This window comes from Emys orbicularis, chromosome 4, assembly GCF_028017835.1.
Source record: "Emys orbicularis isolate rEmyOrb1 chromosome 4, rEmyOrb1.hap1, whole genome shotgun sequence".
Classification (NCBI taxonomy): domain Eukaryota; kingdom Metazoa; phylum Chordata; order Testudines; family Emydidae; genus Emys; species Emys orbicularis.
Window position 1 is genome coordinate 63,005,465 of NC_088686.1, and position 22,685 is coordinate 63,028,149.

General features: G+C 42.2%; 2 protein-coding genes across 2 annotated transcripts in view; one reads left to right on the forward strand and one right to left on the reverse strand.

Annotated features, from left to right (window-relative positions):
- EXD1 (exonuclease 3'-5' domain containing 1) overlaps positions 1 to 7,435 on the reverse strand; it is a 34,914-nt gene extending 27,479 nt beyond the window's left edge. The window contains exons 1-3 of the mRNA XM_065404205.1: positions 7,288 to 7,435; positions 6,150 to 6,218; positions 3,815 to 3,872 (exon numbers count right to left, since the gene is read on the reverse strand). Of these exons, the coding sequence (XP_065260277.1) occupies positions 3,815 to 3,872; positions 6,150 to 6,218; positions 7,288 to 7,420 (260 nt within the window). The 5' untranslated portion in view covers positions 7,421 to 7,435. The remainder of the gene's footprint in view (positions 1 to 3,814; positions 3,873 to 6,149; positions 6,219 to 7,287) is intronic.
- A 1,310-nt stretch (positions 7,436 to 8,745) lies between these two features.
- CHP1 (calcineurin like EF-hand protein 1) overlaps positions 8,746 to 22,685 on the forward strand; it is a 35,093-nt gene continuing 21,153 nt past the window's right edge. The window contains exons 1-2 of the mRNA XM_065403065.1: positions 8,746 to 9,011; positions 19,641 to 19,713. Of these exons, the coding sequence (XP_065259137.1) occupies positions 8,945 to 9,011; positions 19,641 to 19,713 (140 nt within the window). The 5' untranslated portion in view covers positions 8,746 to 8,944. The remainder of the gene's footprint in view (positions 9,012 to 19,640; positions 19,714 to 22,685) is intronic.

The following is a 22,685-nucleotide window of genomic DNA, read 5'->3' on the forward strand; positions in this document are numbered from 1 at the left end:
AAGTGATCCATCCCCTGTCGTCCATTCCTAGCTTCTGGCAAACAGAGGCTAGGGACACCATCCCGGCCCATCCTGGCTAATAGCCATTGACAGATCTATCCTCCATGAACTTATCTAGTTCTATTTTGAACCCTGTTATAGTCTTGGCCTTCACAACACCCTCTGGCAAAGAGTTCCACAGACTGACTGTCCATTGTGTGAAAAAATACTTCCTTTTGTTTGTTTTAAACCTGCTGCCTATTCATTTCATTTGATGACCCCTAGTTCTTGTGTTATGAGAAGAAGTAAATAACACTTCCTTATTTACTTTCTCCACACCAGTCATGATTTTATAGACCTCAAGCATATCCCCCCTTAGTCAACTCTTTTTCAAGCTGAAAAGTCCCAGTCTTATTAATCTCGCCTCATATGGAAGCCATTCCATACCCCTAATCCTTTTTGGTTCCCTTTTCTGAACCTTTTCCAATTCCAATATATCTTTTTTGAGATGGGTCGACCACATCTGAATGCAGTATTCAAGATGTGGGCGTACCATGGATTTATATAGAGGCAATATGATATTTTCGGTCTTATTATCTATCCCTTTCTTAATGATTCCCAACATTCTGTTCGCTTTTTTGACTGCCACTGCACATTGAGTGGATGTTTTCAGAGAACTATCCACAATGACTCCAAGATCTCTTTCTTGAGTGGTAACAGCTAACTTAGACCTCATTTTATATGGATAGGTGGGATTATGTTTTCCAATGTGCATTACTTTGCATTTATCAACATTGAATTTCATCTACCATTTTGTTGGCCAGTCACCCAATTTTGTGAGATCCTTTCGTAACCCTTCACAGTCTGCTTGGGACTTCACTATCTTGAGTAGTTTTGTATCATCTTCAAATTTTGCCACCTCACTGTTTACCCCTTTTTCCTGATCATTTATGAATAGATTGAATAGGACTGGTCCCAGTACAGACCCCTGGGGGACACCACTATTTACCTCTCTCCATTCTGAAAACTGACCATTTATTCCTACCCTTTGTTTCCTATCTTTTAAAGAGCTACCGATCCGACCTTCCCTCTTATCCCATGACAGCTTACTTTGCTTAGGAGCCTTTGGTGAGGGACCTTGTCAAAGGCTTTCTGAAAATCTAAGTACACTATATCCACTGGATCCCCCTTGTCCACAAGCTTGTTGACACCCTCAAAGAATTCTAGTAGATTGGTGAGGCACGATTTCCCTTTACAAAAAACTCTTCCCCCAACAAATTATGTTTATCTATGTGTCTGACAATTTTGTTCTTTACTATAGTTTCAACCAGGTTGCCCAGCCTGTAATTGCTGGGATCACCTCTGGAGCCCTTTTTAAAAACTGGTGTCACATTAGCTATCCTCCAGTCATTAGATACAGAAGCCGATTTAAATGATAGGTTACAAACTACAGTTAGTAGTTCTGCAATTTCACATTTGGGTTCCTTCAGAACTCTTGGGTGAATACCATCTGGTCCTAGTGACTTTTTACTGTTTAGTTTATTAATTTGTTCCAACCCTCCTCTAATGACCTCAATCTGCGACAGTTCCTCAGATTTGTCACCTAAAAAGAATGGCTCAGGTTTGGGAATCTCCCTCACATCCTCAGCCATGAAGACTGATGCAAAGAATTCATTTAGTTTCTCCACAATGGCCTTATCATCCTCGAGTGCTCCTTTAGCATCCTGATCATCCAGTGGCCTCACTGGTTGTTTAGCAGGCTTCCTGCTTCTGATGTACTTAACAATTTTTTTTTGCTATTACTTTTTGAGTGTTTGGCTAACTGTACTTCAAATTTTTTTTTGGCCTTCCTAGTTATATTTTACACTTCATTTGCCAGAGTTTATGCTCCTTTCTATTTTCCTCACTAAGATTTAACTTCCACTTTTTAAGGGATGCCTTTTTGTCTCTCTCTGCTTCTTTTACTTCGTTGTATAGCCACAGTGGCACTTTTTTCATTTGCTTACTGTTTTTTTTAAATTTAGGATATACATTTAAGTTGCACGTCTATTGTGGTGTCTTTAAAAAGTTTCCATGCAGCTTGCAGGGATGTCACTTTTGGCACCGCACCTTTTAATTTCTGTTTAACTAACTTTCTTATTTTTGTGTAGTCTCCCTTTCTGAAATTAAATGCTACAGTGTTGGGCTGCTGTGGTGTTTTCCACGCCACAGGGATGTTAAATTTAATTATATTATGGTCACTATTACCAAACAGTCCAGCTATATTCACCTCTTGGACCAGATTGCCTCTCCTCTTGTGGGTTCCAGGACTAGCTGCTCCAAGAAACAGTCATTTAAGGTGTCAGGAAACTTTATCTCTGCATCCCATTCTGAGGTGACATGTACCCAGTCAATATGGGGATAGTTGAGTTTTTTATTTTTATAGCCTCTCTAATCTCCCTGAGCATTTCACAGTCACTATCACCATCATGGTCAAGTTGTCGGTAATGTATCCCTACTGCTTTATTTTTATTATTAGAGCATGGAATTACTATCCATAGAGGTTCTATGGTACAGTTTGGTTCATTTAAGATTTTTACTTCATTAGATTCTACTCTTTCTTTCACATAGAGTGCCACTCCCCCACCAGCACGACCTGTTCTGTCCTTCCAATATATTTTGTACTCTGGTATTACTATGTCCCATTTCTCATTCCACCAAGTTTCTGTGATGCCTATTATATCAATATCCTCATTTAATACGAAGCACTTTAGTTCACCCATCTTATTATTTAGACTTCCAGCATTTGTATAAAAGCACTTTAAACACTTGTCACTTTTTAGCTGTCTGCCATTACATGATGTAATTGAATGGGATTCTTTTTCATTTGACTGTTTCTCATCAGATCTTACCCGTATTTTCAAGGAATACTGAAGCACCTGGCTTAGGATTGATCTACACAGTTTTAAGGATTTAACTACCTTGGTTAGGGAGTATGCTTTTATACCAAAACACTTACATCAGTACAATTCATAGTGTTTATAAGCTATATCGCTATAAGTGCTGTTACACCATTATAACTGCATCCACACTAGAAGGTTATATCTCTTGAACAATATCTGTTTCTACACCAGTATAATTAAAGCAGTACAAGTGAGAAGACAAGTCCCTAAAGACATAAAGGATCATTTATCAAAAAGCTTCTATTTAAAGGATTGATGAATACAGGAATAAGTTTTGTTAAAAGACTAAGTTAGACTTTTTGTACATGTAAAAGATTGCTGCTAAACAGAGTGGTATTTGCCTTGCAAACTCCAGTTTAAGGGAGCGGTTAGCAAAAGCCAGTCAATCCCCATTTCCCTTATGAGGGAAATTAAATAGTTTCAAATATGGTCTTGGGAAATACTTGAAAACCAAGTAACCTAACACAATTTGTGTTGGAGATGCAACTCTGAGTAGAAATGAAAGAGTTTTAAGTACAAATCCACACCTGTGCCAGCTTCCAGATGTCACATACACCTACATTTGATAAGGTTTAAAATGTAGCTTCCCCTGTACAACTGTTTGGCCACGGATGAAGGTTTTTTTGTGAGAAATATTCCCTGGAAACCACAAGTTCATTATAAAACAAACCAAACAAATTATTCATTGGTGGAGGAAGGAGGAACATCTTAGAAGAGTCTTTTCAGTAATGGAAGCACCCCAGACATCTCCTTACCCACTCCCTCTTAGAACAGTTCAACACAATCTTGGTGTCACTTAACCTTACACTCATAAGATTTTCCATCCATTTGTTGGCTATTCTAATAGGTACACTCTTTTTCCAGTCATGAAAGATAAGTCCCTTCCAACATACCTGATGGGAGTTGCAGCTCCTCTTGCTGCATCTTGTTCCAGTTCCTCCAGCAGTTCCACTGTAATAAAAAACAACAACTTCTGTTACAGCTCTAACATCAGCAACTCTTTGACTAGGAACTACATTTAATCCCCAAGAAGTTGAAGAGGAGCCAGAACTAGTACTGACCAGTTTGGAACACAGTCATGGCAGGGCATAGTGAAAAAAGGGACATTCATTGTAAAAAGTAATCATAGATCAGATATCACAGGCAACAGCATGCAGGAGAAATATTTTACACCAGTGGCATTTAAGTTGAACCAACTGATGCTACAGCATCTCTACTGAAACCTATATGGCCCTGCATAAGGCCAATATTGCACCACCACAGTTGACAGATTAAATTTTGTTGTAAATGTGATAAACCAAAGGAGGAGGCAAGGATGTATAGTACATAGATCCCTCAGAGCTGTCTTCCATCTCCTTGCCCCCAGTGCAAAACTGAGAGTGTCAGCAGTACACAGAAACAGTTAGGCCGGTCTACACTAGGGACATTTCTAAAAAATTCACAATGGCTATCCCCAATGAAGCTTTAAAAAGGCCTCAGGAGTAGCATACTGCACATGAGTTATTTATCTGTGGGAGTGGCTTCAAAATAAAGTTATCTGACAGTTTGACTCCTCAGTTTGTTTCATCAGTAAAATTCTTCTGTCTGAGAATGGAGTGCTCGGACTCCTCTGTCTTTTTGGATCTGGAGAAGACAAGCAGAGGCAATAGTGATCACCCCAACACAGCCTTTCCGCAAGGTGTTTCCATGAATTAATGAAGTGAACAAGACATGAACACAAGGCTAATAAATCTCAAAACGTACTTTGATCATTTAATTTGCCTAGTTTTAATTAATTCAGATAGTACTTCAGAGCATATTAATCAGTATAATGTGGCACAGCATACTAACCAATGTAATGTAGCATACTTTATAAAAATACTTAAGGGGAGACCATCAACTTGAAATATTGTCAATTTTTTTTAAAAAGCGTTAAAGTAGTTTAAATTAAAGAATCTGATCCACGGTTTGAAGCAATGGCCATCTTTACCTTGACTGTAACGGGCTTTGGATCAGCCCCATATAGCACTTTATATGTTCAAGAACTCTATAAACATTAACTAATCCTAACAATGCCCTTTGAGATTGATGATCAAGTACTACTATCCCCATTTTATAATTTTTGCAGTTTTGGATACTACTTCCCTGCTGATTTTATCGTTGCATAATCAAATTTTCCTATTTTTTTTTAATGTTCTTCTCACCTATATTGCTATGTGACAGGCCCAAAACAAACAAATCGGGAAACTGACTCATTATATGGGGAAAAGAACAAAATTGATGATATGCTAAGTGCTGTTATATGCACAAAGTAAATAAGCTGTGGGGGAGCAGGGAAAGAGGAACAGGAAATATTTTCCCCCGACCTCTCAGCTATAGTAATCTTAGGTTTTATCTATTATTTTAAGTACATTTTCAGACAGAAGAATGATTTTTAAGTTGACAGTGTCCCTTTAAATCATAGTAATAAGAGACCTCATTATAACATCTACTATTAAATTTTTGAAAGACAGGAAAACATCAGCTATTTTGTGTGTTTTACAGAATGCACAGTTTAATGAAATATTGAAGAGAGAGTTCTCATGTGCTGTTCAAATTATTATGTCTTAATGAGTCCCTTTAAAATGTTTTCAGTTTTTATTTACTTAACACTTGGATTATAAAGTTTTATTATAGTCAGTTTCATTTGTTATAATCAGTTTCATTTTTAACACAATTCTATTATTGGCTTAAAAACTCCAGGGGAAAGTGAAAATCTAACCAAGAGACTTCTCACTGAATCTTTTTCAATTTTGTTTTTTTCACCTACAAAAGTTTTGCAGACAAAAGTGCTAGTGTAGACAAAGCCTAAGATACTTACATGGCCCTCCCTGATTACTGTAGCATCTGAGCACATCACAATGTTTAATGCATCTATCCTCACAACATCCCTTTGAGGAAAAGTAGTACTATTATCATCCCCATTTTACAGGTGGGGAAACTGAGGCACAGAGAGGTTAGCGACTTGCTCGTCACAGCTGGGACTTGAATTCAGATCTCCCAAGTCCTAGACCCAGGGCCCTTACCACTAGGCATCTTTCCTCTCCTTACTTAGGAGTTACTCAGCCGAAACTCTCGACGACTAAAATGGGACTTTTATCCAAATAAGAAGGCCTGAATAGGGCCCATCATTAGAAAAGAAAAACAAAAGTGCTAAACATGTGATAGTACCCATGAACCTCACCCTTGCAGAACAAAGAAAGTTCTCACCATTCACAATTTCATAACCAAAAAACATCTTCACACCTGCCATGCTTCTGCCTGTTTCCAAGTTCTTCACTGAAATAATTAAAAGATAGGTAGATAAATAATCAGAAACACTGAGCTCTGCAATAAAAGTAAAGGTAAGAACTGATTACACACCAAATAAGGCCAGAGAACTGTCCTCGCTAATGACAATTGGCAAAAGCAAAAAAACAATTTCAAATGACTGTATTGAGTAAAACTGATACAAAAAACAATGAGCGTGTTGTATGCAAATGTCTGGTGGACACTATGGGGCAAATTCTGGACTCAGTTATTCTTTTGCAATCCCAAAGCTGAGAGCACAGCTGGGCCCATTTCCTTTTTAATGTTACATTAAGTAAGAGTGTTCACTCTTCTGCTGCTTGTTTTTCATTGCATGAGTACAACAACGCCCCTCTGAAATCAATGGAAGGTTAGTCTGTGCCTGGTACAATCAGCAGTAGGTGCAGTCTGCACGAAAGACTGAGCAGCCTACTTCTATTTAGTTTCTGAATGGTTGAAGATTAATTATTCTGGAATTATCAGTGAAAGTCAGCTATTGAGTAATTTGAGTGGCACAGATTCCAGTTACACATAATTATTGCTGAGCAAGGCATAAGTACATCAGAACCCTCTCCTGTTCCTACTCTCTAGAAATAAACACTACATGCAGATTTAACTTGTTCAAGATAAATCCTGAAGGTAGATTATGCCTCTATTTCACTTAAAATCTCAGATATCTTTTAAAATAAACAGAATCTCAGATTTGTTCACTACATTCAGAATTTGGGCAAGCAATGCCCTCCATCTACTCAGTCTAAATAGTCTCAGAAAAGACCAGAGAATGGTATGGAACAAACACTCCATTCAGTCCTGGCACATCAAAAATTGTACATCTATCACATGAATCTATTCTTCCTCATGTGGGAAACAATGTTCTCTTTCCAATATGGGATATGAAGTTTCAACCCACACACCCTTCCAACATATGATATAGCATGCCAATGAGCCCCTACCCTATCTAATCTAGAATATGTAAATACACCTTCATGAACTCCCCCTCCCCCCCAGCATTTGAAGAACTACATTAATTTAGGTGACAAGTACAGAACAAGAGTTAAACCTCTGCTCAGAACGATACTTCTGCTGGAATCCACATGCTGCAATATTCCCTGGAAGATGCCACATTTCAAGGTGATTTTCACTGCTTTTCCCAGAATCTCATTGAGGAACTGGTAATCGCTGCTTGGATCCATGCTGGTATATCCCCAAACTAGCTCCCCAAATAGTCTGGTTCTCAAAGCAGAGTAGGAAATGAAAAGGGGAACTCCTCTGTTAAAAGATTTGTTTTTCTTAGGACCTCTGCAAAATAATCCAAGAAGAAAAATGAAAAGATAGAGCCAGAATCATTTTAATGCCCTCCAGCTGTGACACTCAGCATCCAGTAGAATAAAGCTGTAGATTGAGGAGGAAAGCACCCCAGCATATAATAATTCATATACCTATACACATACAGGCACCACATTTGTCGAACAACTGCATACATGGGGCAATGGTAATAAAATACATTACATTTAGCTCTAAAAACCAGCACTGTATGCTTCCCTGTCAAATGGAGCATAAATGTCAAAATCTGAAGACCCTTTGCACACTATAGGATTGAAATTATTATTACTGTAGAAAAGTATAACAATCCCAGACATTTTGCTGAACAGATCACGAGTTTCTCTCCTAAATGGGAACTGTTAACACTAAGATTAAGCAGACCCATTGACTAAAAAGTAAATACCGTGCACTGTTAGGTGCAGAGCAGTTATACAGGGACCAACCAGGTCGGCAGCGGTTCCCAACCTTTACGAACATCTCTAATGGTTTGCCAAATCAAATCCTCCTCTCTGCCAGCCAGTGCTCCCTCCCTATTGTGCAGCGCACTAACTCGCCCCACGCTGGGGCTGCTTTTGTGACCTCAACGCCGCCCTTGGGAGTGACCTCGAGCCGCAGCTCATCCAGTTGGAGTGACAGCGCGTGTCGGGAGCCCCTCAGCCCGCACGCAGGTGCAGGGCACCCAGGAAGGGATCGCACTGGGGCCCGCGGGGCAGGGGGAACCCAGAGACAGCCCTGGGGGTAAATAGGTCACCACTAAGGTCACTGCATGGGGCAAGGAATCACACCAGGGGCCCGGACCCCACAGGAGCAGCTCCTAAGTTCCCTCCCCACTACCAAGTCCTCCGGACCCGCACGGAGCGACTCGCTAGTAGATAGCGCGGGCAGGGCGGCGGGCACTTAGAACATACAAACTCCCTGCTCCTAGCTTGGCATCAGAGCCGTGTTGGGGACTATAACTCCCAGAGTACAATGCGGCACCTTGAGGTGAGTAATCAGTGCCACGCGCAACGCTGAATGCTGGGAGTAGTAGTTTCCGTGGGCCGCGCTTTTAGGGCCTCTCGTGATGACGTTAAACAGTCCTAAGTGTGACCGTTAGCGGGAGGGAAGACAGGAGCCGCTCCGCGCAGGCGCTGATGAGCTCTCCTCTGTGAGAGGCGAGGAGCTGCGGGGCGGGGTTACAGCGTGGGGCGGGAGGGGCGCTCCACCCCCCGCGGCCGGGGTTGATAAGAGGAAGCGCAGGGCTCCCTCTGACCCCCTTTCTCCTTACAGGCGTCCAGCCGCAGCGTCCGGGACCTGCTGATTGGCCGAGGTCGCCGTTGCCTTTCCCCCCATTCTCTGTGCGGTCCGCGGCTGTCACTGTTCCGCTCCCCTGTGGCCAGAGGCGGCGGCCGGAGATGGGCTCGCGAGCATCCTCGCTGCTGCGGGACGAGGAGATCGAGGAGATCAAGAAGGAGACGGGCTGTGAGTAGCGGGCTGCTGGCCGGGGCTTTGCGGGCTTGGGCTGGGCGGGACGGGAGCGGGCGGCCGGTCTCTGCCCCACAGCCGGGGTTGGCCGGCAGGTGGGGCGACGCGGTTGGTGGAGCTGCAGGAGGTGGCGCTGGTGAAGCAGCGGGGGCGCTGCGGCGCCGGCGAAGACTCGGGCTGGTGGTCACCTGAGCCCAGGCCCGGGGGTCGGGGCCATTGAGAGCCTGAGCACCGCTTCCATGCTGCGATCGTAGTGCGGGCCCGTCTGCCGGGCAGGGCTGGAGGCTTGTTCCCAGCGGCAGTGCGGAGATTGCCTCATCGTCTCTGGCTCTCCCCGGCTGGGCACAGCAGCTTCTGGGTGCCGGGGAAGACAGTCCCCCGTTCCGGCATGCTGCTAGCCCCTTGTCTTCCCTTGGCTGGGCCGCCGGGGGCTCGATACCTTCCCGCTCCGGCCAGGCGGGGACCGCTCGCCCGCCTGTGGACAGGTGCTCTTTGTATGACCAGGCCCCTTCCCGCCCTGGTCGTTCCCTCCGTCCCGGGAACGACCCTCCCGGGGGGAAGAGGGATGTGACTCACCGGCCCGTGTGAACTCGTCATGATGGGGGGATGCGATCCCAGCAAAAGAGGCCGACCATCACTATAGGATTATGGGGTTTTGCTGTAGGGGATCAGAAATCTTTACACCCGCGACCTGCACCCCACCGCCCCCATTATTTGGTGTTTGTAAAGGAGGAACACCCAGGGTGGAAGCACTGCAGCACTTCTTGTCAAAATCCGTTGCCTTTGCTGAGAAGCCTCCTTTTGTCTGCAAAGATCCTACCTGCCTCATAGGTAAAACTGTGCTAGTACCAGCCATTGTTTAACTCCTAGTGCTAGCAGAGTTCCTAACCTGATAGGCCTAAACGAGCAAGACAGATTCTCTGCTGTGGCAGAGATCTGCATGGCATAATAGAAAGCCGAGACGGTCAGGGAGCTGGGTACAAATCTCTGATTCTCTGCTGTAGCTCAGCAGAGAATGTAAGTGCTGAATAGGGACTGCACCAACCTAAGGCAGGTGTCCCCAGTGGCCTATTGCTATTGAGCGAATATCAGGAATACAACACTCACTGTTCCCTGCAACAGTGCTATAGGGTGGCAGGGAGGAAGCACAGGAGCTGTTACTATGGACATTAGAAGATGCAGATAGTTTTTGCTTTTGCATTGCCTGAGATGCAAAGGGAGAAGACAGCAGTCAATCTACTTTTGTATTTACCAAAATATAAATTGATGGGGTAATTTCTGGTAGTCATTGGAGAGCTGGCTTATTGCATGTTTCTGGTTTTCATTGTTTCCAGCTACTAAACTTCTTTAAAAAGGCTAAAAATACAGTAAATGGCTTCCTAGTATTACTTTGCCATTGAAGTGATTGCATAGTTGCATTAGGAATGTTACGATTGCAAATAAGAGGGAGGTTGAAAGTACCATGTATGCGAGGGAGGTGATCCATTAGACTTGAAGATGTGGTCAACAACAGAAAAGTTTGCAAATCCTTGTACTATGAATTCAGATGGACCATTTTAAGAACTGTTGTAGTAAAACTGCTCTGTATAGCCTACCTCATCCTCTAGTTGTGAACCATTGCCTTTCCATAAATACAAAATCTGGGCAAAATACGAATGGTGTCACTAATCGTCCATGTATTAGTAAATGAAACTGTCTTGGTAAAATTGAGTGTTTTGTGGACTAGACATGATGGTTGCAGCTCTGAGAACTTCAATCATTCACTGCATCCACCTTCCCTAGAATTAAGAAATCACATTTTTGACTTCCAGGATTTCATTTGTCTTTTTCAAGGTATCGTCTTGTTGCTAAGCCCCTGCAGAGAACTAAGATCTTTCCAAATTAAACGTTTCCCTACCTCTTGTTTTTGCCTCTATGAGGGTATGGTCTCTCTCCCAGTATCTTCCAGAAAGATGCATTTCCACCACAGACATATTCCTGACACAAGTAGTGTGACGGGTTGGATCACAGAAATCCTCTTGGGGCTGCCAACTGATGTGCCAAGACTACTTCTGCCCCTGCTTTCCCTGCCAGCTTGGGACTCCCGCACCTTGTCTTGTTGAGCCAGACATGCCAGTCTGCTCCAACACAGACCCAGGGTCTGAACCACATGACTCAAAGCTGCAGACTTAACTGAAAGCAACTTAAGTAGTGTTTCTGTCTTTAACACTCAGATGTTCAACTCCCAATGGTGTCCAAACCCGAAATAAATCCGTTTTACCCTGTATAAAGCTCATTCTAAATTTACCCTCCTAAATTGTTCATTCTCTATAACACTGATAGAGATGCACAGCTGTTTGGCCCCCCAGGTATTAATAAGTAAAAAGTGATTTTATTAAATACAGAAAGTAGGATTTAAGTGGTTCCAAGTAGTGACAGACAGAACAAAGTGAATTACCAAGCAAAATAAAATAAAACACGCAAGCCTATGCCTAATACAGTAATAAACTGAATACAGATAAAATCTCACCGTCTGAGAAGTTCCAGTAAGCTTCCTTTTACAGACTAGTCTTCTTCTAGTCTGGGTCCAGCAATCACTCACACCCCCTGTAGTTACTGTCCTTTGTTCAGGTCTCTTTCAGGTATCCTTGGGGTTGGAGAGGCGATCTCTTTAGTCAGCTGAAGGCAAAATGGAGGGGTCTCCCACAGGCTTAAATAGACTTTCTCTTGTTGGTGGAGACCCCCTCCTCTCTCCTATGCAAAGTCCAGCTCCAAAATGGAGTTTTGGAGTCACATGGGCAAGTCGCATGTCCATGCATGACTCTGTTTTTACAGGCAGCAGCCATTGCTTACATGCTACCCTGAACATCCTCAGGTAGATTTCTTATGTGGATTGGAACCTTCCAAGATTCATTGTCCTTTAAGTGTTTCTTGATTGGGCACTTAATTTGCACATTCCTTTCTCAAGAAGCTGACCAAAAGCTTTACTAAGGCTACTTAGAAATTAAGCAAGTACACAGCCAATATTCATAACTTCAAATACAACAATGACACATGCATACAAATAGAATGAATAGATTCAATAGATCATAACCTTTACAGAGATATGTTACATGGCATATGTAGCATAAACCATATTCCAGTTATGTTATATACACATTCATAAGCATATTTCCATAAATCCTTATGGGGTACACTGTCACAAGTAGATTGAGCACATAGACTGTTTCCATGCTCGTTGGATTCATCAACTGCAATTTTTCTTTACTACCAGCTTATCATGCAGCGCCCTGCACAATGTCAGCCGGAATTTGCGCTGCCCAGCGGATCATTGCATGTGTATTCACACATCTCTCACTAAAAAGAGCAAAACTTAAAAGCAAGCAAAGGTTTAACTTAAATTGTCAGCCTCTAGATATTCCGAATGTTAGCTAGTCCCAGTACCACTAGCAAATATTTGGGAATGATTCTCTGACAGGCCCCTTGCACTTGGTGCATTATACTGTTGTTAATATTTCAGCTAATATTGGAGAATCATTACTGAGCAATGGGCTTGGTTTATAAACATTTAGAATATGTGTAGAGACTGACTGTTTAAGTGACAGAACCGGTGCTAGGAGAGTTCCTGCCCTGCTTACCCTTAAACGCTTCATTTAACTTTTTTAGTGTGAGACTTATATTTGTGATTTGCAACTTAAATTTCAGATTCTGGTTTTTGTGGTCTAAGTTAAAATGTTAATGTCTATTTTTAGGATTTAATTTTTGTTTAAGGATTTATAAAACAAAACTGTGCTGTCAGTGAGATTAATTTACATTGATTCATGTCTATATGGACTGTCACCGGCTATTACATTTTTTCTCACTTCAGTAATCTTTCATTTTTCTGGTGTCTAATTATAGACTAGGAGCTTAATTCTGCTCTACCTTGTGTAGTCTGCACACTGGATGGAAAATTCCACCATTTGGTTAGCACCTTACTCTCGCTTTCCACCTGTGTAAATGTCTACACAAGTAAAAGGCAGTTAAAAAGCAATCCTAAAGTACCCGGAACAAAGTTTGATGGAAAAACCACTGTTCGTATTGCTGTGAATATGGGTCATTCTGAAGGTTCTGTAACATCCACCAACGCTTAAAAGCTTGGTGCTGCTGATACTTCCTCTGCTAAATAGTTCTTAAAGTGAACCCAGCTAAAGCAGAACAGCATGTTGTGACTAAATGTCCAACTTGAGAAATGGTAACACTATTAATTACTCTGAGGACTCTATACTTGTCTGTCTCCATTTTACTAAACTGTATTTTCTCCAGTTTCTGTTGGATAGGAAGAAGTAAGTGAATTTGGTTTAAACATTGTCTATTGGTGGATACTTGCCTGTGGAGTTCTCTCAATCGTGGGTGTCTTTCCCACCACTGAAAGTGGACCCCTTACAGGCAATGCAAAGCCACAGCTGATAGTGTTAATTTAGCTACACAATACTCCATATTAGCTTTTGTACCTGGAGTGGATAAAAAAGATCTTTGTGGCAGCCTGTTTTTATTTCCTCACATGTTGAATTTAAAATTTCGGTTCAAGTTTTGGATTGTTTCATACTTAGAGTCTGTGCTGACAGTCTGAGATTCATTTTGTGCATAATAGTAATTCTGCTATACCTGTATAGTTAAGGCTTTCAAGAAGGAAAACGGGTTAAATGTCCCTTAAAACCCAGCCATCTGACAAGTAATCATCAGTAGATTCTTGTGTAACCACAGTAACTTCTGAACTTTTGCTCCCTGAATTCCTTAGTCCAAGGTAGTGGTAGTACCATGCTAAGAACTTACATGGCATTTTACAGTACTGCTGTTTTCCCCTCCCCCCTTAGTTCACGCTGATCAACTTGGAAATTTGCTTGGAACTTTGTTTCAAGACCATCTTAAGAACCCCCCTGAAATGCAAATTTCAGTAGCCAGTGTAAGAAATAGGGGAGAAGTCTGGAATGATGCCCGGTTTGGAAAATGTTGTTTGTTTGCCATTTGGTTTTTACAGGTCCTTGAATAGACATAGGAATGTTACAGTACTTGAACTATTAGGTCACACCCTTTTTCCCTTGTGCTGAAGTAATGCACCTAAACACTTAGGGTATAACCTCTATCACAGAATATCTGTTGCCCTGCCTGTGACCTGTGTCTTTGAATTTTTTGATCATATAATTATCTTGTTTCATGACTAATCAGAGCTTACTATTGATCTGTCCACTTCCTTTGTGTCTGTGTGCAGTGGGAGGGGATTACAGAGCAAGTTAGGCTTGTATGCAGAAGCTCACAAAAGAGAACTAATTGGGGAAACTCATTTCAAATGAATATCTGTTACACGGAAAACCTACTTTCTCAAAATGCACTTTTGTTTGATAACAATACATCTGTACTATAAGACTCTTAAAAACATGTGATGCTGAAATATTAAACGTAAGTGCACCAAAAGGATTATTGTAGTAGTCCCAATCAGGGTGTTTAAAAGCAGTTTACTGGCTACAAGGGCGGGGAGATTTCCCTGAAGAGAGTGCAAGAGTTTGTAGATAAGTGTAAAATTTAACTTTTAATAGAAAAGTTCAAGTGGATTCTTGATTGCAAGGGCCTTTCCAAACATGAAACAAATGTAAACATACGCAAGTGATAGCATACCCTGGGGCACCATAAGTGCTTAATGGGAAAAAACAAGACACAGTTTCTACCTCAAAGCACTTAAGATCACTTGTAGAATTTAAATTTTATGAATAAGGATGACTAAAGTAGGAAATGTTATCTTCCTGAGGCTGCAGATTGCTCAAGGACCACCACTGATGCTGCTTGGTAAAGCTAAAATCAAAGTGAAATTAACACAACTTGAATCAGTTTCACTGTTGCCTTTCAGCATTTTGTGGATAGTAGTGAATATGCCAAGAATCTTGTCATTCTCACACTGCCATTCAAGAATGCTGACGACAGCAGAGTTGAGCACTGCAGATTTTTATGGGGGAGCATAGGTAAGGCTCTTTTAATATTTTTAGTAAAAGTTATGGACAGGTCACAGGCAGTAAACAAAAATTTGCATCCCTGTGACCAGTCCATAACTTGTACTATATACCCCTGACTAAAACAGGAGGGGAGGGGGGCAGGACCCTGCTAGTGCTGGGGGGGGCGCGGGCAGCGGTGCGTGGCCCAGGACCCCTGCTGATGCTGGCAGAGGGGCTGGCAGGCTCCCCATAGGTGGGCTGCCTCCGCCCCAAGCGCTGGCTCTGTCAGATGACTCCGCAGGCAGTGGGAGCTGCAGGGGCGGTGCCTGCAGGCAGAGGCAATAGGCGGAGCTAGGAACTGAGGGAGAGACATGTCACCACTTTCGGGAAGCCCCCTGAGGTAAGCATCTCCCAGAGCCCTCACCCCCTCCTGTGCCCCAGCCCTGAGCCACCTCTCACACCCAAACTCCTGCTGCTGCTGGGGGGGCAGGGGGATGCAGTGGCTCAAGACTGCCCCAGCATAGCCTGGTGTGGCTGGCCCTGGGGCTGCCTGAGCTGGCCAGCTGCACTGGCCACTGCAGAAGTCACAGAAAGTCACAGATTCCGTGACCTCCATGATAAACTTGCAGCTGGAGCACCCATGGAAAAAAAATAGTGCTCAGCACCACCCACTGATCAGCTAATCACCTTCTCCCCGCAGCGCCTCCCACCCACTGATGATCAGCTGTTTAGTGGCATGCAGGAGGTGCTGGTGGGGAAGGGGAGGAGCAGGGATGGGAAGAGGCTGGGTGGGGGTGGGAAGAGGTGGGGTGGGAGCTTGGGAAGGGATGGGGCCTAGGGTGGAGCGGGGGTCAAGCCCCCTCCGGGAACTCAGAAAGTCAGCCAAAAAGATAAGCTGGGGGAGGAACATATTAGCAGAGGCCTGACTTGCTTCCCCTTTGCAGCAGTCATGAGATTCTCAATGGGGAGAAGACAATGCCCTCTCTAACCCAGCTAGTAGCAAGGACACAGTTTTCAAATTTATCAAACTTCTCCTAGTTGGAAGGTGATCCAAAAGATGGCACCTGAGTAGAAATCCTGGCACCTTCTTCCTTTCCAGTGGCTTCTAATTCTGGACACTGGCCTGGACTTAGATGGTAGTGCATCCCTCTTTCCCCATCACTTAACTCTACTCCTCAAAAGTATGCATCTGGTAAATATTTAAAGCTCTGGGACCTATTGACTGCATCTATAATACAATGAACTTCAATATTTGAAACACCAGAGCCAATTTGCTATGTGCTTGTATTATTTGGAATTGTCATATTGCCCAACCCATGCTAAGACACAAGGTTGTCAAGGAAACATGGAGCAAACTGCTGTTGGCAGCCCATCCTAGAGAAGTGAATACAGAGTTTAAACAAATAACTCAGTGAAAGCACAAGCCTGATAAAAGAATTCAGTTATTGTGTCCCAATCATACAGACTTGATACCTGCTGTGCAACCTATTCAGGTAGGAATAAACATTTGCTATTAATAAACCCTATTTATCAGCTGTTGAAACAACTGAGTTGGCGTGGTACTAAATTAGCACACCAAGGCCTGGTCTATGCTACAGAGTCAGGTTGACATAAGCGTCTACACCAGTGATACTCAGACTGAGGCTTGGGAGCCATAAGTATCTCTTTAATGTGTCTCCTGAAGCTTTTTGCAGCACATGATGATAAAACAGTTAACCAATCAGGATGCTTTTACAATGTTGACCAATTGTAGAATACTTGGTCAGTCATTTTGCTGTGGGAAAAAGATGTATATAAAAACAATAGTTAATGGAAAAAATGAATTCACACTACTGTGGCTCTCTTGGGTAATGTTTGTTAATTTGGCTCCTAAGCCACTGAGATCTGAGTATCACTAGTCTACAATAAAATGTAGCTCCCACCGATGTAACTTGCTCACTACACTGACTTAATAACTCCACCTCCAACATGCCCTTAAGTTGATGTGGTTAGGTCGGTGCAATGTCAGTGTAGACACTGCATTGCTTACAGCAACTGATGCTGCCTTTCAGAAACCATCCCACAATGCCCCACACAGGCAGTTAAATCGGTGCAAGTGCTCTTGGTGAGGACGCACTGTTACCCGCACAAAATTCTGTTACTTGCACACTCTAGGATAGTGGTGGGCAACCTGCAGCCCATCAGGGTAATCTGCTGGCGGGCCGCGAGAGTTTGTTTACACTGACCATCTGTAGGCGTGGCCGTGGTTTGCCGTTTCCGACCAACGGGAGCTGTGGGAAGCGGCGTGGGCTGCAGGGATGTGCTGGTTGCTGCTTCCCACAGCTCCCATTGGCCGGGAACGGCGAACCATGGCCACTGGAAACTGCGGGTGGCCATGCCTGCCGACGGTCAGTGTAAACTGTCCCGTGGCCTGCCAGCAGATTATCCTGACGGACTGCGTGTGGTCTGCAGGTTGCCCACCACTGCTCCAGGGGCGCCCACCTTTATCCAGTTCCTAGGGCTCAAGGTGTACTCTTTGCAGGTTTTCAGGACCTTTTACCAGTGAAAGAGCCTTACACAGTAATATCCTTATCCTCTATTTATTAACAATCACCAAGCTAAATACACATGCTAAGCATGCAATGCTATGCTCACCAATCCTGATCATGCAGGCAGACTTTCCCTGTTAGCCAGGCAAGGCCAGTCTCATCTGGATTCTGGTTGCTGCATGTCAGTCTAGAGGTGAGTTCTTCTGTTTCTTCTGCTGGTCTCCTTGGACCCCAGTTTATATAGTGAAACTTGAGTCCTGCTTAGCTATACCTTTAGCAATATTTTAGTAAAATGATTGGTTAACAGTTCTTTAACCAATCCTAACATACTGTAAAACAATCCTTTAACCAGTCATACCCCACCACCTTAATTGATTTACACCTAGCAAAATTATGTAACAGACAGAAACAATCGAAGAACCAGACCAAGATCATACAGGCTCCCAATAGAGAAGTGGGGACCCTAAAGACAAAACAGTAAAGAAATGAGGATTTCACAATCACAACTATTGATAAGTGATTTCTTGCCAGACAGAATGCTATCAAACTAAATTTTCTTTAACCATCTTAAGATCTTTTCTTTATCTGGTGATGTTCGGTGCTATTAGGACAGGATCGCCTTCTTAACAGCCCAATATTACATTGTTTGAATGGAATGTGAAGATGCGACTTTCTGCTTCTTGGCTAATGGCTGCTGCTCTCCTAATATGGCTGCAGACAAAGGCCTTCGGCCATATAATATGGCTACAGGAAAAGATCTTATCCTTACAGCACACTGCCGACACGAGTGTAGCGTGGATGTGTAAAACCAATTGAATTATTGTGGTGGCTGTAAGTCAACATAACTTAAGTCCACTTAATTTTGTAGTGTACAGTTGCCCTTACTGTCACTTTTATAACTAAGGCTTGTAGAGGGCTGTAGACTAAACATAAGGATTTAGGAAACGCCTTCTCTAGGTGTGTATTAAATTAGTACACATCTGAAATACCTAACAAGGTCTGAGCTGTGCTGCCAATGCAGACCTGCCAGTTGACTTGGGGGATCAGGACTCCAGAATCCACAGAAAGAACTCCCTTACTAGTGTCTTTGTAAGATGTTAGACAACATCTTTGGCAGCGCCATATCGGTTGTTGCCTCCAATACCTGGGCTGATTTGAATAGTTTGTTTTGAATTTGGCATTTCTACCACTAATTGTAGACTTGTTGGGTATGTAATGTTTGTCTTGTCTGCATATGGGCGCCCTTAAACTTTCTGATCTGAAAGCTTTATTGCTCTGCTCTCTCAAAACTGAGCTCTTTTGCGTGGTCTCTTTTATTTAATTTGAATGAGTCCTAGAGATGAAAACAAGTACAGCAGGGAACCCTGGAAACTAGTTGCATTCAGATTCAGGCAGACTTTTGCGGGAGGAGGCAAGTAGGTTTGATGCATTCTTCGCTGCCTTTTTTCCCTTGCATGGCCAGCTAGCTTTCCAGAGGAACTACCCTAGCTGTAAGCAAGATTTTAAAATGTTTTGGTCATCAGAAATATGGAAGAGATAAGAGCTTTGGTTTGTTAGCTTGGCAATACAGAAAATACAATTGAAGGATATTCACATTGTATGAATTTAGAAAGTGAATTTGAAAGCAAATTACAAGTCTAATCTGTATCAATGTAGTTTTATAAAAATGTGAACTTCCACTCTTCAGACCTGAGTGGGGATTTGGGAAGGGGTTGATGCAGTGAACAGAACTGACTTTTGGGGCATGAAAGGCTTTTGATTGTGGATTCTGACAATTTAGGGGTAGGGAGAGACATATTGGGGTTGATCTTGGCTATCATTAAATTTTTAGCCTTGAAAATGTAAACTAAGCAGATTGCCAGGGTTGAAAACGTCTCACTGATATTGTTGTTAAAGACCACACGCTAACTGATCCCCCTTACCAGATGTACTGCACTGGCCTCTACTCTTTTGATTTCATGGGAGAACCCCAGACTTACTCCCTGCTATTGGGAGAGGTGGGAAGGGGCAGTGTAGCTCAGACTGCTGACAAGCTTGCCAGTGCTCTAGTGTTTTCATCTGTCTGTTTGCAGATGACTTGTTCAGTGTAATGAACCAATCTGGATATGGGGTTATTGTTTAACTGACTTGTCTAATTTCCTTTTTCCCTCCAGTTTCCCACAGTCAGATCACGCGTCTGTACAGTCGGTTCACCAGCCTAGACAAAGGAGAGAATGGGACTCTTAGGTAAGTACTTTCTACCATTCAGCTTGTGATAATTCAAGTTAGTTATGATGGTTAATGTAATAAGATTTTGTACACAGATCTTCCCACCTGGTAAATCAGGAGTCTTCTTTCTACTCACCTAAAATGAACATCTTAAAATAAAGCAGTTTTTAAATTTATGTATTAAATGTGTATAAAGCAGTTAGATATTTGGAGAGCAGCAGACAATTACAATTAAAGCACAATAAACCAGACAATGTTTTAAAATGCGTATAAAAATCAGTGTCAACAAAAGTCAGACATCTTTTTAAAAAATTATACCAAATGGTAAGCTTGACAAGCCAGTCAATTGGCTGGTCAAATAATGTCAGATATTCCAGGAAGAATGCCCTGATGTTGATGATGATGATGATGATGACCTACCTTTTGGATTTCATTATGGTACTGTTTGTTAGCAAGTCTACTTAAATGTCTTGATCACTTACTATATGCTGTTGGGGGAAAAGGTGAACTAATAGAAAGTTGAGCATCTTGGTTGTCTGGAATTTTCTCAAACATGTTATTTATTTGAATACCAAGCCTTTAGTGTACATGGGCTTTATAAACCACCTTTAAACTTGTATCATCCCTGCTCCTGAGAGTTTAAAATCTGATCTAAACTGACTAGACGCACAGAAATTTCCTCAGAAGGAAGCTGAGGAGAGAAGAAGGGTTCAGTCACTAAACCTCTTTCCCAAAACCAAGAAAAGTGGCACAGCCATTAAAGCTCTTTCTTCTCAAATGCATCACAACTGTTAACTCTTCCACCCTCATTAAGCAAACAACTCTGCATTAAATGACTATGTAAATAAACACCCAGTTCTCCCCCTCAACAAATATCCCATTTATAATCCTCATGCCCCACCTGTGTCCCCAGCCAAACCTTGCTGATCATATTAAAAGTTCTGTGCTAGTGAGGGGAGTGGAGAGACCCCTCCCTTCCTGCTCTGTTTTTCCTTCTGTTACTGCTTGAGTCAATTTTTCTGAGTTAAATAACCCAGTTAAGTAAACTTGTAATTAGGCATAAATGTCTATCCATGGCTATGCATATTGGAGACTAACAAAAAAGTAAGACTTTATACTCTTCTAATAAACTAGTAATTTAAAATATTTGACAGTACTGACCATATTTGATCAATGTTTGACTCAGTCAGTTAACCAATTATTTTTTGACCAGTTAAATGCCCAACCCTACCAAAAGGCTTCTTCCTCCAAACCAATTTTCAGAGCCACTGCTTTGATTCTCTCAAATACTTTAAGACCCATCTCTGCCCATGTTAATGGCCTAATGGCAATGGGACAAGTAACCTGTTGTTCAGTCACTAATATATCTTGTTCACTTACCTTTTTAAAAAAGCATCCCAATTAATATATGCAACCTTGTATTTGGTCACCCTTGTTATCCCTCTACCTTATCTCCCCTCTGCAGCTGTGTTCTACACTCAGCTGAGTCTTGACCATTTTGATTAAAAAATCTCTGCAGCAGGGGCTATTTTTGTTTAAATACCTAACGCAAATGGGGGGAGGAGGTCCTCTAAGCTCTAATGTTTGTAAAACACTATGCACACCTAACGATGCTGTGCAGATTTTCTTTTTCCTACAGAAATTATTCACATTGCATCCCTGTGTAGCTAGAAGAGTTCATAAGTCAGTTGCAGTTTTCTGAAACACCTTTTAAAACATTGTTAGGCTTAAAATATTGCTTCCCCAAAGCCTCAGCAAGCCTTTTCTTCAACACTAATATCTGCAGCACGAGGACCCACAAAACGGCAGCTTCCATAGTTGTATCTTCCACTTATTGAGAGTTTTGGAAATTTTCTGCCACTTACTCAATGCTCTTAGAGACAGATATGGGGGCAAGACATGCTAAACTTTTAGCTAAAACACTTTGCTATTGGGCTGTCAAGCGATTAAAAAAATTAATTAATTGCAATCACACTGTTTAAACAATAGAATACCATTTAAATATCTTGGATATTTTCTACATTTTCAGATACATTGATTTCAATTACAACACAGAATACAGCGTGTACAGTGCTCACTTTATATTTTTGATTACAAATATTTGCACTAAAAATAAAATAGTATTTTTTAATTCACTTAATACAAGTACTGTAGTGAAATCTTTATCATGAAAGGAACTTACATATGTAGAATTTATGTTAAAAAAAAAAAACACGCACTCAAAAACAAAAGAAGTAAAACTTTAGAGCCTACAAGTCCTCTCAGTCCTATTTCTTGTTCAGCCAATCACTCAAACAAGTTTGTTTATGTTTGCAGATGAAAATGCTGCCTGCTTCTTGTTCACAATGTCACCTAAAGTGAGAACAGGTGTTCACATGGCACAATTGTAGCTGGCATAGCAAGATATTTACATGTCAGATGTGCTAAAGATTCATATGTCCCTTCATGCTTCAACCACCATTCCAGAGGACATGCGTCCATGCTGATGATTGGTTCTGCTCGATAACAATTCAAAGCAGTGTGAACTGACGTATGTTCATTTTCATCATCTGAGTCAGATGCCACCAGCAGAAGGTTGATTTTCTTTTTTGGTGGTTCGGGTTCTGTAGTTTCTGCATCGGAGTGTTGCTCTTTTAAGACTTCTGAAAGCATGCTCCACACCTCATCCCTCTCAGATTTTGGAAAGCACTTCAGATTCTTAAACCTTGGGTCGAATGCTGTAGCTATCTTTAGAAATCACCTATTGGTACCTTCTTTGCGTTTTGTCACATCTGCAATGAAAGTGTTTGTAGAATGAACAACATATGCTGAGTGATCTGAGAGTACTAGAACACGAAATATATGGCAGAATGCTGGTAAAATAGAGCCAGAGACGTGCACTTCTCCCCCAAGGAGTTCAGTCACAAATTTAATTAACGCATTATTTTTTAACAAGCGTCGTCAGCATGGAAGCATGTCCTCTGGAATGGTGGCTAAATCATGAAGGGGCA